The sequence below is a fragment of the Corella eumyota genome, chromosome 5 (genome assembly GCF_963082875.1).
Source record: "Corella eumyota chromosome 5, kaCorEumy4.1, whole genome shotgun sequence".
Taxonomy (NCBI): Eukaryota; Metazoa; Chordata; class Ascidiacea; order Phlebobranchia; family Corellidae; genus Corella; species Corella eumyota.
Window position 1 is genome coordinate 977,350 of NC_137494.1, and position 13,215 is coordinate 990,564.

Genomic DNA, 13,215 nt, shown 5'->3' on the forward strand with positions numbered 1-13,215 from the left:
AAAATTTAAATTAAATGTAAAACAAAATTTAAAATATAAAATCTATCTTATGTTATGTAAAATCATGTCAACATTTTTTTATTTATAAAATAAAAACTTTTATAAAAACAAAAAACATTTATAAACCTAATAATACAAACTTGTAACTGAATTGTGTCACATGCCAGATTGGAGATGTGTGGCAGGTTGACAACGATGTTTGCCACAACGAGACTTGTGAAATGAGAGCTGGTATTCCACTAAGAAGAGATGTCCAAGTACAATGTAGTCCTCCTAAGAATGTGGATTGTAGTCCTGGGTATAAACAACATTGTGGGTTAAAGGATTGTTGTACACATTGCCAGTGTAGTAAGTTGTTGTTTTGTTTGTTTTTATATCTAATAACATGTCTTTTTTAGTATTTCTTAGTTGGTGTTATCAAGTTGAAATTTTATTTAGTATAAATCTGTTTAACGTTTTGTATTATTTTTCTTTTAGTTCCAGACAATGTCTGCCTTCTTAATGGAACAACAACTAAGGTATATTTAAATTTTTATTTGATCTTTTTTGTATATATATTTCTATAAATACTATTAGGTCTATTTTAATACATTAACCCCACATCAATTTCAAAAAATTTATACGCAACACAACATAATATATGTAAGTTAAATAAACTACTGCCATGTTTACATATTTAAACTTTGTTAAAGACTCCAGGGTCAACTTGGAATGAAGGAAAGTGTGCCAATTGTTCTTGTTCAGAACACAAAAATCAAGATGGATTTAATGCTGTGATATGTAGCCACACTATTTGTTTAGATTGCCCAAGTGTAAGTTTTTCTGTTAAAATATTTCCTTTATTTTACTATTTTTGCAAGGTTTATGATTGACATTTGCTTTGTATTTATTATGTATTAAATTTTTACCAGGGTTATGCAAGACAGGAAGATACTGCTCATTGCTGTGGAGTTTGTTACCCAACAGAATGTAATATAACTGATACCAAAAACAATAAAACATTCACTTTACAAGTAAGTTTCTAGTTTATTAGAAGATTGGAAGGACTTGAACTCAAAATAATATTAAATTTAAAAACTGCAAATCAATTGAAGCTTTAGTAAACGCAGTGTTAAAATAATGTTTTTATTTTGAAAATGTATGTTTTATTTTTAAATAATATTTAAAATGCTAATATTTAATTAAATTTATTATCAGATTGGTCAAAAACACAAGGCCAGATGCACAGTTTATAGTTGCATTAACAGCACAAATGGATATGCTCTCTCGTTCACTGCTAATACTTTATGCCCTGCCATGAATAAAACTGATTGCCTTGGTAGAGGGGTAAGTAATTAAAATATTACTTTAATTGTTTGGTATTTTCTTTGTTGCTTTACAGTATTATAAATTTTCTATTATTATTATTTTGTAGGGATCAATTAGTTATGATTCAGAGGACTGCTGTTCTTCATGTAAGTACTTTTTATTGAAAGGTTTTCCATTTAATTTAATTTAAAGGTGGTCAATTATATCTTATTTGTTGACATCTTATTTAAAAAATTAAAAATAGGCAACTATCCATCTTTAACTTGCCGAGCGACGAAGTCTTTACCCCAAGTTTATTCCTATGACGATTGTAACACTGATGAAACATTAGAGTTGGCTTACTGTGAGGGTCAATGTTCAAGTAGTTCTCACTACCATGAAAAGAGTGGAAGGTTTATTAAGCAATGTTCATGTTGTTCTGCTACGAAGTATTACAATGTTTCAAAGACTGCAACATGTAAAAATGGATCTAAGGTGCTTTTAATTTTTATGTGAATGTATTTTTAATTAGCGAGTATTTGTTGTATAGATTTAGAATATATCCTAAAGATATATAGAGTCATTCTAAGTAATATATTTTAAATTTTCTCTTCTTTTAGACAAAGTTAAACTTCCGAATAATAACAGAATGTCAGTGTGCAAAGGGTATGGATTGTGGAGCTTGGGAAAGTCTACAAGACTTCGAAGTCCAACGTGGCAATGAGGTAATTGCAAGCATCTATTTATTAGCCTTTTTTTTAAATAAATTTAAAAAGGTATTTATATTTTATCATAAATTTTATTTAAAATTTTTAAATACAGAGTGATATTGCATTACTAACAACTTGGAAAGATAACTCCAACTACCAAGTAAGAGTTGTTGAAGTTAAAAACGTTCCAAGTTCTGACAAGGATACTGACTTGAGGGAAATTGTTGATTCTGCTTTGAGGAAATTTGGCTTAGAAGAACCAAACTTGAAGGTTTGAGACTCTTTTAATTATTATTAAGTTCAGTTTTAAATATTTACATAAAAACCTAAATTTTGAAAACATGTTATTTATATCAGCTAACGTTTTAAAGGTAGTAAAAACTAAAACATAACATGCCAAGTTATGTTTTAGTTAGTTAATAAAAATACATAAATAAATATATTTTTATTAGTTTCTATAAGGTTTCTAATAACTTTAATAAAACAAAAATATTTCTTTTCATCAGGTTGTTGAAGTAAGTGCACAGAACGGTGATGTTAATGCAGCTTTCAGATATGGAATCGATCGAGCTTTCTCCAATACTTTGCCCACTTCAAAGAAAACTAATGAATAGTTGATATGAAGAAGTTTATTTTGTTAATTTTACGTTGATGACCCGTTACCGAACGACCTGATTTTGCCCAGTTGTCTTTTAGACTTCTGTCTTTTTTATTTTTTATATTATTGTATTATTATCTTTATTATGTTCCTATGTTGATGACCCGTTTCCGAATGACCTGGCCTTGCCCAGTTATCTTTTAGACTTCTGTTTTTTTCTTTTATTTTTTATTATTGTATTATTATTTTGTTATTATGTTTTGATGTTGACGACCTGACTTTGAATGACCTGATTTTGCCTCAGTTGTCTTTTAGACTTCTGTCTTTTCTTTTTATTTTTTTATTATTGTATTATTTAATGTTTTATTCGCATTGTTGACGACCGAACCGAACTGACCATGATTTTATTTTTACTTTTATTTTTTTCTCTGCAAAAGTGTCAAAGAACACCATAAAAGGTTAAATACCAAAATTGTTGCCTTTTTTAAGGGTTATGAAAATGTTTAGTTAAAATTTATTAAATTAATTACATAACTACTTGAATAGAGGACAACTCAGTTTGTATCCTAAAAAATAAATATACTAACTTGCCAGAGTAACACATATTATTTACAACCTTGACTCATGTTGTTGCCTACGTCACGAAAACAGCTAACATCACGTGGTTTGCATTTAAAATTGAATACTTCAAAAAGAGAAGGTTTTATGTGAAATATTAAATAAGTTAATGTCAAGGAGACATATTGTGCTTATGTTGACTTGACTTCTACTATTGCACGTTGCACTTTCATTAATCCTAGACGAAATTAAACATGAATACTCCGAAAAGTTCGAAAAATAGATCAACGAACAAAAGTAAAAAACAAAGACTTGCACAAGCTGCCACTGGAAAGGGTTTGTACTTAAATTATGAAAAACATTTAAATATATTTTGTCAAAGTGTATGGGTAAGCTTGATACTTAAATTAATAGTCTGGTAGTGTGATAGTTAAACAGTGAATAGAACTGGTCTAACAGCCTTAAAACAGAATAAAAATTTGACACTATGCTTGTCTTTAAAAGATTCCTATGTAGATATTAAAAAAGTTTAACCATTTGACTAAATGCTTTGAATTTATGCAGCTCGACAGTCTAAAGCTCGGAAAAAGGGCTTAACATTAAACCAAAAGTTACTGTTTGTTAGCATTTTAGTTATTGGAGTTATTTGTATTATTCTTGGAGTTACACTTAGCTCAGGTGAGTTTAAATTAGTTACAGTAAAATATAGTTGATCTTAGATTTTTTGACTTAGTATGAGTTTCTATTACTTAAAACTGTTATTCAAAAAGTGCTGGTGCATTAAAACAGTGGGGATCAAATTAAGGACCTTTTGTAGTTGAGTCAGGTGTTACAACAGCAACACTTTGCTGCCACTGTTGCAGTGTATAACAAATCTTATTATATACACAATTTATATTGTTTAGGACCATCAACTATGAAAGAACTAGCTTGCCAAGCTGTAGAAAATGCAGTGGAAGGGAGTGGGGCAAATTCTCCGTTTAATGTTAATCTTTGTGTTGGTAAATTATTACTTATTGTTTTTTTCGGTTTAATTTTTTAAAAGGAATATTTTTGGTTAATAGGCTATATTGTATTAATACATTTATGTAAATGAACTTTTATGTATTAACAGCTAAAGAATGTGACTTTGATGTGACTTTGTGTAGTGAAGAATGCCCATTTGCTTATGAAAGTGATAAAGACCACTGTCCTGTAAGTTGTAAATGTGCAGAGAAGGGAACTGTTGAAAGTGATATGAATTATGATGAGAATTCACTTGGTGCTTTACTTGATGTAAGTTAATCATGTTTTTTTTATTTAAATCAGTTAAATATATATATATATATACCTTGAAAAAAACTTATATTATACTATTTTTGCATCTGTGACATTATTTTATTAATAAGTATTTTTGGTATTTGAAAAAACAATATTTAAATGTAGGTCTACTTTATAGCTTACATATTTTAACAATCGGCATAAAGTTGTTTGTATTATTAACTTTATTGTTATGTTTATTTCAAGGCATATGCTTACTCAGATGAACCAGAAGCTAAGTTTAGCGTGTATGCTAAAAGTGAAACACCAATTGGATACTGGCCCAAAAACGAAAAGGGAAGAGTCAAAGTTCATTACTCATTTCTTTCTGCTAGTAAATATTGTTTTTCTTTGTGTTTCTTATAAAGTCTGTTTTTATGTTTTTTTACTACTTATTCATCAACATGAACTGTTGCACAAATAGTAGTAAATCTATAAAAAAAAATTTCCTAGGTTTACTTACTTTTTGTTGCTTCAGTTAACGGTTTATATAAGTTTAAATTTTAGAACAATTCATAATTTAGAAAAATTTATGTATGAAATGATGTATGATGTCACCAAGTTTTTGTCCGAGTTTACTTGTATTGATCTGATTCTTGTAGAAGATGACAGCGACACATTTCATGTTTCCATCGCTCTTTCAAATCGATGTTCGTAAGTTCTTTACATTTTAAACCTATTTGTATTACCTAACTATTAGAAAGAAATTAAATTCTATCTATCCAGTCTTGGGATAATAATCTTACTTAGTCTAAAGCTCTATTGTGTGTTGAAGTTTCGGCTAGGTAATATTTTTGTCATACCAAATTTTAGCTAAAAAAATTTAATTTAAAAATTATGATTGATCTTTTAAATTATTATTTTTTCTTAAATACAAGTATTACATGTTTAGGTCATTGATAGGTTGGTATGGCAGAGATTCAATAAAAGGTTCAAGATATCAAAATATGAATTTAGAGGCAAGATGTTGGCAGTTTGAGGTGAGATTGTTGTAGGGTAATTGGAGTAATGTTTACTAAAATCATGCCTATTAAATTTTGATTATTATTTTAAAATAAGTATGTAGAGCAATGTTTAGCAAAAATTAAGATAGTATGTTAGGTCCAAAAATAGTGTAATTTAGGTATTTAAGAGGGTACCTCCTTTAAATTCAGATAGCATATGAACACTTGACTTTCTGTTCTTTAAATACAAAACAGTGGTTATTTATACTTAATGTTGAGCAATGTAGTTAGAGCTAAGTAATTGTTGCTTATTAACAGACTGTAGCTCATGAATTTTTTCATGCATTGGGAATCTATCATGAAATGTCGAGACCAGATAGAGATCAGTACATTACAGTTACTTTAGAAAATATTAAATCAAGTAAGTTGTAGATTAGTGGAAATAAAAGCAGTAGTAAATGTTATTTTATGTCCTTTCAATGTAAAAGTTGAACAATAGATATGCATATAAGGTATTGCTACTTTACTTTTTTTTGCAACTAACTAACATTTCCTTAAGTTGTCATCTTCTATTGGGTTTATGTTTCTCAAGTTATTTTGTTTTATTGTATTAATTTTTTTAATAACTTTTAAATTACAATATCTTAAAAGATTTGCCGTATCAACTCTTATTACAAACTAAACTTTTATTTTTAGGATACCATAGTAATTTTAGAAAGCGAACAAAAATGACTGAAATTGACAAAAGTTACAAGTTTGATTTGGATTCCATCATGATGTATGGATCTAATGATTTTGCTTTGTGGGGTAAAAGTGCTTTCACACTGGCTAATGGTGAAAAGGCAAAATATTACACCATGAAAAATCTCTCTCAAACTGACATCAATGAAATAAATGATTTGTATGAATGTGAGGTTACTGGTCTTTTAGGTAATTTCTTTTTGTATATATCTTTATCCTTGATGTGGAAAAGTCGAATGCGCAACATAAACATAAAGTAACATCAGTTACTCCAACCCAGTCTCGAGTTGTATTCAGCAGTTTGGGATATTATTATAATTGCCCGATTTTTATGCTGCTGATTAAGGGCTGGCTCAGCAGGAGTTTCTACCATTTTTAGCACCTTACTCAAGGGCGCTACAGCTTGAGAGCAGTGAGGAATAAACCGAAAACCTCATGGTGGTGTGTCAAGTGTTCTTACCACTACACCGTGCTGCTGGTGAAATGAACTGTTTATTGATTTAAAATGTTGGTAATGCAAATTATAGCATTGTTATTTGTTATTTTTTTCTGTTATTCTTGATGTGAAGGTCGACTTCACAACCTAAACATAAAGTAACATCAGTTACCTCGACCAGATCTCGAGTTGTCTTTGGCAGTTTGGTATATTGTTTAATATAATTTCCTTTAAAACACTATTTCAACCTGTTTAAAAAACTTGTGACCAATATAAATATAAGTAGTAAATTTTTACAGTTCAAGACAATATCTCAAAATAAAATGTGTTTTTGTTGATTTTTTTAGATAAACCCTCAGCATGGAGTGAATGGGAACAGTGGACCAAGTGTCCAAAAACATGTGGAGGAATGGTGCTTATCCGGTTTCGAACTTGCAAGTATGAGGATGGAGAAATATCATCATTATGTGAAGGCGATCCTGCTGAACAGTAAGTGAAAAAATTGAGATTTTTGGCATTTAAATCAAGGGTTAAAAATACTAAAAGTTGGGATATTTAAAAAAAAATTGGCATTTACTTTTATGAATATTTTGTATATATAATTTTTTTTGTATTTATCTTTATCCTCGATGTGGGAAAGTCGAATGCGCGACTTAAACATAGAGTAACATCAGTTACTCAGACCCAGTCTCAAGTTGCCTGGGGCAGTTTGGATATTATAGATTATAATTGTCCGATATTTATACTGCTGATTAGGTGCTGGATCATCTGGAGTTCCTACCATTTATATCGCCTTATTCAAGAGCGCTACAGCATGAAGTCAGTGGGGATTAAACCCACGACCCCATGTGTGGTAAAGCAAGCGTTCTTACCACTACACCACGCTGCCGGTTCAATTGTCACTAAATGTAGTTTCAATTTTTAATAATTTATTTTGCAGAAAAACTTGTGCTACACAGAAATGTGGGGGGGAGTTTACCGATTGGGGGCCTTGGGGACCCTGTACTGCCACCTGTGGTGTGCAGGGAATGAGACAGAGGTTACAACCTTAATTTTGCATTTTAAATTTCTTAATTTAGGATAATATCATAGCCTCTTATTATTAGGATCTCATGAAAATACTAATTTGCTTTTTTCAGAACCCAATAGTAGTTTATCATATTTTGTTACATTATAGTAGTTTATTTGTGATGTAAATCGCAATATTTCTTCAAGCTCCATTTTCAAGCCCTATTTTATATATTTTTAGGTTTAGAGAATGTTCAGTTAAAGGTGGTTGCACCCAGAGTTTCTTTGCTTATCTGGATAAAGGGGAATGTGGTAGGATAGACTGTGAAGAAGGTAAGATGAATTTAAATATAGAGGCTTGTCTACAATATTTTGTAAAGATTTTATCACATTAAATTTTATAGTTGGATTTTTTTTAAATAAACTAAATTTGTCTTACCATTAGAAATTTATATTGTAAAGAATTATAATTGCTCCCACTAGTGTTACCTTATTACTAACAAGCTTTAAATATTAGAACAAAAACTATACATTTTTTTTTTTAGCTAAAAACCTAGTATTGGTTTACAAGTGGGTAGGCTGGGTTGCTTGGTCTTCCTTGGGTGTTTGTAAAACAAGTTCATGTGATCGTAGTATTTACAGAACAAGGAAGTGTATGAGTAACTTGTTGCAAGTTGGTGGCAAAGAAGATTGTGTTTATGATGAAGAGGTACAGTGTTCGGTATTATTTTTTGATATCTATAAAATATACAGGATTAAATGTATATTAAATGGTTATCAAATGAACCTAATGGATTAAATTAAATGCATTTAGTGAGGGTTGGGGTTTAATTTATGCGATTCTTTTAATCTATTAGCGATCTATTTAATTAACATTTAATCCAGCATTTTTTATAGGTACCCATTACCTCTAACCTAACATTTTGATATTTTTATAGCATTTAAATATATTTTTTTGTACAGAAATACAGATTTGATACTGCCACAAACAAGCTTTATCATGTGAGAAAATGTTGCGATGTAAATCAAAATATTTCAACAACAACAACATTGGCTACGACAACAATAATTGCTGCGACAACTACAACAAATGCACCTATTACAACACAAGCTACGATTGCAACAACACAACCTACAGCTGCAACTACTCAAGCAACAATTGCAACAACACAATCAACAATTGCAACGACACTAGCAACAGTTGCAACGACGCTAGCAACAGTTGCAACTCCACAACCTACAGTTGCAACTACACTAGCAACAATTGCAACAACTCAACCACAAAGCACCACAGTAGCAACAACAACAGAAACAACCACAACAACATCGACAACAGAAGCTAAAGTTTATGAATCAGGTAAGAAATCAAAATTGTAATCAATATTTTTTATTTATTCTTAGTTTAAAAATATTAATAGGCTATTTTTTTTAAATTTTAGTCTTAGGAGAGTTGAAAATAAGCCCAGAACTGATATGTCTTTATGGGAAATTATTTGTTGGGAGATTTAATGGGGATGAAAAAGATGATTTACTATGCGCCTCTGCGGATGGATGGCTGTAAATTATAGTGCATGTGTTGACTTTAAAATTTACCTTTATTACTGTACTTTTATAAAAAACATGATTGCATATATACACTAAAGAGCTCCTAAATTATATTTTTTATTTTTTAAAAACATGGTTTTGTAAAACTTAACTTTAACTTTATATTTTTACTTATATTTCATTTTTCTACAGTCAAATACATTATGCAAGTGATCAAGGTACTTACGATACTTTATCATGGAAAGGACCATCTCAATTTTGTAAGTTTCTAAATGAAGATGAAATGATATTAAGATACGTTGAGGACTTAAATGCTGATGGAATATCTGATTTACTTTGTTATAACACCAAATCTGGGTAGGATTTTTTTTATTTAATTATCTTTAATATGGAAAGGTTGACTTTATGACCTAAACAAAGAGTAGCATCCATTACCCCAACTTAGTCTGGAGTTTCCTTTGCCAGTTTGGATAAATATTGATTATAATTGCCTATTAAATAAGCTGCTGATTGAGTATTAGTTTAGCGAAATTTCATTCTGTTTAAAGCACCATATTTAAGGGATGCTACAGCATAAGAACAGTGGGGATCGAACCCAGGACTTTATTTAGTGATGCCAAGTGTTCGACAACAATCAACGCTGTTGGTTGGTTAGCACTTATTTTACTTTTTGATTAAGTCTAATTGGTAACTTTTTTGTTTTCTATAGGAATATTGAGATTACTTTGTGTAATAATGGTATGTTTGGTAACCACATCGATTGGAGGGGTCGTCGAGAATTATGTAGAGGGGAAAGTAATTTATTACAAGTCATAGACATTGATGGCGACTCTAGAGCTGATATTTTGTGCAGTCAACCCACTATAGGGGTACAAACAATGTCAATAAATACAAAGAGGGAGTGAATTACTAGTTGTTAGCATATTTTCATGAATACTTTGTTATACTATTTATAATTATCGTGCAACGGAATGTATTGTGTTTCGATATTGAGCTTAAGTAAATTTGTTATATTTTTTTTGTATTTGGTTTCATTCTGCTTTTTTATTGTAAATTTTCAATCAAGTAAGTTAAAGACACATTTAGCTTTGTTTTAAATGTAGAAAAAAATTATGCTCATTGGTAATAAAAAAATTGCGTGAGGACAAAAAAATATAGACTTACTAAAATTATTTTTGGAAACACTGTCGTGCACGTGTTATTTTGTAAACAATAAGTTTTGCAAAAACTGGTAAGTTTAAAGAAATAAAGCTCGTTGAACTTAGGTTTATATGATCAAATTTTTCTTTTAGATTAATATTTGTTTAGTGTATTAGTTTAAGAGTAAAGTTTTCTGGATATTTGGTTAAAATGATGCGGATAAAACCCAATATTCTAATCACAGGTAAGATTTTATTTAAAACTTATTTTCACATTACAACTTTGACAATTTTTAAGTTATACCTGTTTAATTTAATTTGAAACACAAGACATATACTAGTAATAAATAAATAAAATTATACTATTTTTTGGTGATTAGAGAAGTTCTCAATTTTACATATTTTTTTAGAATTCTGATTTATTACTTTAATTGTGATAATGTATTTCACATTCTGACTTTGTCACATTGTTTAGTGGCAAAGTTTAATATTAAAGTTGCCAATATTTTGTATATTTATCTTTTATTAGGAACTCCTGGTACTGGTAAATCAACACTTGCACAAGAAATATCTCAAGAAACTGATCTTAATTACATTAATATTGGGGATATAGCGAAGGAAAATGAACTTTTTTGTGGATTTGATGAAATTTTGGATTGTCCAATTTTAGATGAAGACAGAATTATTGGTAAATTTAAACAAGTTAAATTTGCCACAATAAAAAAAATTAAAAAATATTAGTCATAAGGCCTCAAATGGTTAGCCATAAGGCCTCAAATGGTTAGAACTTTTAAACTTGTCCACCTTTAATTTTTTTTTTTTTAAATACTTACCTTAAATTAATTTAATATTAATTCGCAAGAAGCTATAAGCTTTACAGACATTGCTAAAGGTTAGATAATATTCTAAAGTTTGCATTCCCATGTTAATTAATATTTGTTTCACTAATACATATATTTTACATTTATATATATATATTTATTTAAAAACTTTTAACTGTCAGATGAACTGGAAGATAGATTAAGTGAAGGAGGAAATATTGTTGATTATCATGGATGTGACTTCTTCCCAGAGCGATGGTTTGATATTGTGTTTGTTCTAAGAACAGATAACAGTATCCTCTATGATCGACTAATACAAAGGTATGTTTTAATGTTAAGTTTTAAGGATTTTAAAATTTAAAAAAAATTATGGAATTGATAGAATTTGTTAAATAAGTGGTTTTAAATTGAGTCAGATGGTTATTTTTATAAATATTAAAGATCATTAATTACCTTTTTAATGAAATTTGTTAAACATTAAGCTAGGGTATATTTAAATCATCACTGAAAATATACTACACTAAATCCATAATTTAGTTGTGGCTAAAACAAAATTAGATTTATTCTCAATGCAGTTAATGTAATATTTTTATTTCACTTTTTTAAAGCACATTATAGCACAACACATTTACTTTACCTTTAAGAGCAAAAAATTGATTTTAAAAATCTTATTCAAATTTTATTTTTTTAATTTACAATTTTGTCATTGGTGACATTAAATATAGCAGTCCAAACTAAAGTAATTTAACTTGTCTTATCTGGGAATCGAACCTGTAACCTTTCAATCAAATATTGACAAAAATGTTTTGCATCGCAGAGGCTATAGTGAAGCAAAAATAAGAAATAATATTGAATGCGAAATATTCCAAACTATATTGGATGAAGCGAGGGAATCTTATAAACCTGAAATTGTCCACGAATTACAAAGTAATAATCCTGAAAATATGGAGCAAAGTGTAACAGAAATTGTTGCTTGGTATAAACAATTTGTAACCAAAAACCAATCATGAAAAACTTTTACTTAAAAGACTTGAATTTTCGTGGTTATCTTTAACATAGTAGTTGTTGTTTTTTTTAATATGCATTTTTTTTCTTTCTCCCGCTATTTTAATAAATAATAAAACTTTTTGTTAATTTAGGAAGTATGTTTTTTATTATTTTCAGTATATTTGCATGTGATTTATTTACCCACTGTTTTAATGCATAGTTAGAGTTAAAGTTGTTTTTTATTTTGACTTTTGCAACAAAACACAAACAGTTGTTTTATTAAGTTAAAGTTCTTGATTGACATTTCTGCATTGAGAATGAGAATAATGTTTAAGTTACTTCAGCAAATCGTTTTATTTTTGATTACAATGGCATTTTGAAAATAAATTACAATCTATACTAAGTCAAATTTTTTATAAACAACTTTCAGGACGCAAGAAAATTGAAATTACTTTAGATCAAAATGTTTGCATAAATCTTGTAGAAATCACGAAATATTAAAATCCCAAATCTTTCAGTCAACTTGGATTCGATTTTACGTCTCTTGGGATTTGAATAATTTTGATTTTAAAAATTCAATTACTACGCAAGCGTCTCTAATTTAAGTATTGATTTTTCACAGGTAGTCAGGTTTTAACAGCATGGCATTCAGGTCTACAATAACATTGAGCTCAAGACGCACTTTTAAGGGCAGAAAAATAAAAAAATGCGTTACAATTTACGGCGAAAGTTTTATTGTTTTTGATTAATCAAAATTTTTAGAATAAGGTTTTAAATTTTCAAATAAACAATTTTTTTAGTTTTATTTATGATATTAAATTTATTCAGACCTCTGAGTTCAATATTTTTTTGTAAACATGATTTTAAAATTAAATACTTTTTTAGGTAATTTAATTTTATAGATAATGAGCATAGAGTTTAAAACACAGAAACGATCTTAAAGTAGAAATATTTATTAAAAAATCTTGCAGTTTTTTATTAGTTGTTCTAAGATAATAATAATTAAGCGTGATATTCCAAGACAATAAAAATTATGTTACCTAATTAATAAATAATGAGTTACGGCGCGTTAATAAATAATAATATGTGATTTATTTCATGTCTGTGTAGTATGTAATCAAATAATGTTAGCTTAAAAAGGT

General features: G+C 28.9%; 3 protein-coding genes across 3 annotated transcripts in view; all 3 read left to right on the top strand.

Moving 5' to 3' along the window:
* Positions 1-3,118, top strand: part of LOC145753122 (uncharacterized) — a 48,159-nt gene extending 45,041 nt beyond the window's left edge. The window contains exons 114-123 of the mRNA XM_082569520.1: positions 168-348; positions 478-518; positions 693-812; positions 912-1,013; positions 1,198-1,326; positions 1,415-1,454; positions 1,553-1,782; positions 1,908-2,012; positions 2,110-2,268; positions 2,504-3,118. Coding sequence (XP_082425646.1) covers positions 168-348; positions 478-518; positions 693-812; positions 912-1,013; positions 1,198-1,326; positions 1,415-1,454; positions 1,553-1,782; positions 1,908-2,012; positions 2,110-2,268; positions 2,504-2,611 — 1,215 coding nt within the window. The 3' untranslated portion in view covers positions 2,612-3,118. The remainder of the gene's footprint in view (positions 1-167; positions 349-477; positions 519-692; positions 813-911; positions 1,014-1,197; positions 1,327-1,414; positions 1,455-1,552; positions 1,783-1,907; positions 2,013-2,109; positions 2,269-2,503) is intronic.
* Positions 3,119-5,411: 2,293 nt separating this feature from the next.
* LOC145752973 (uncharacterized) lies at positions 5,412-10,187 on the top strand. Its single transcript, XM_082569352.1, has 10 exons — positions 5,412-5,432; positions 6,093-6,326; positions 6,921-7,062; positions 7,514-7,612; positions 7,823-7,914; positions 8,127-8,290; positions 8,545-8,938; positions 9,021-9,138; positions 9,319-9,483; positions 9,836-10,187. Exons 2-10 carry the CDS (start codon positions 6,125-6,127, stop codon positions 10,029-10,031), a joined length of 1,572 nt encoding a protein of 523 aa, XP_082425478.1. The 5' UTR covers positions 5,412-5,432; positions 6,093-6,124; the 3' UTR covers positions 10,032-10,187.
* A 230-nt stretch (positions 10,188-10,417) lies between these two features.
* On the top strand, positions 10,418-12,278 carry LOC145753241 (adenylate kinase isoenzyme 6-like). Its single transcript, XM_082569641.1, has 4 exons — positions 10,418-10,510; positions 10,795-10,953; positions 11,269-11,407; positions 11,904-12,278. Exons 1-4 carry the CDS (start codon positions 10,477-10,479, stop codon positions 12,094-12,096), a joined length of 525 nt encoding a protein of 174 aa, XP_082425767.1. The 5' UTR covers positions 10,418-10,476; the 3' UTR covers positions 12,097-12,278.
* The last annotated feature ends 937 nt before the right edge of the window (positions 12,279-13,215 follow it).

Excerpts from the sequence above, each read along its gene's own strand:
- LOC145752973 (XM_082569352.1), top strand. The coding sequence starts at position 6,125 with ATGACTGAAATTGACAAAAGTTACAAGTTTGATTTGGATTCCATCATG. Across the intron at positions 7,063-7,513 it reads GAAGGCGATCCTGCTGAACA|AAAAACTTGTGCTACACAGA; the intron begins GTAAGTGAAAAA and ends TTTATTTTGCAG. Across the intron at positions 8,939-9,020 it reads AGCTAAAGTTTATGAATCAG|TCTTAGGAGAGTTGAAAATA; the intron begins GTAAGAAATCAA and ends TTTAAATTTTAG.
- LOC145753241 (XM_082569641.1), top strand. The coding sequence starts at position 10,477 with ATGATGCGGATAAAACCCAATATTCTAATCACAG. Across the intron at positions 10,954-11,268 it reads AGATGAAGACAGAATTATTG|ATGAACTGGAAGATAGATTA; the intron begins GTAAATTTAAAC and ends TTTAACTGTCAG. Across the intron at positions 11,408-11,903 it reads TATGATCGACTAATACAAAG|AGGCTATAGTGAAGCAAAAA; the intron begins GTATGTTTTAAT and ends TTTGCATCGCAG.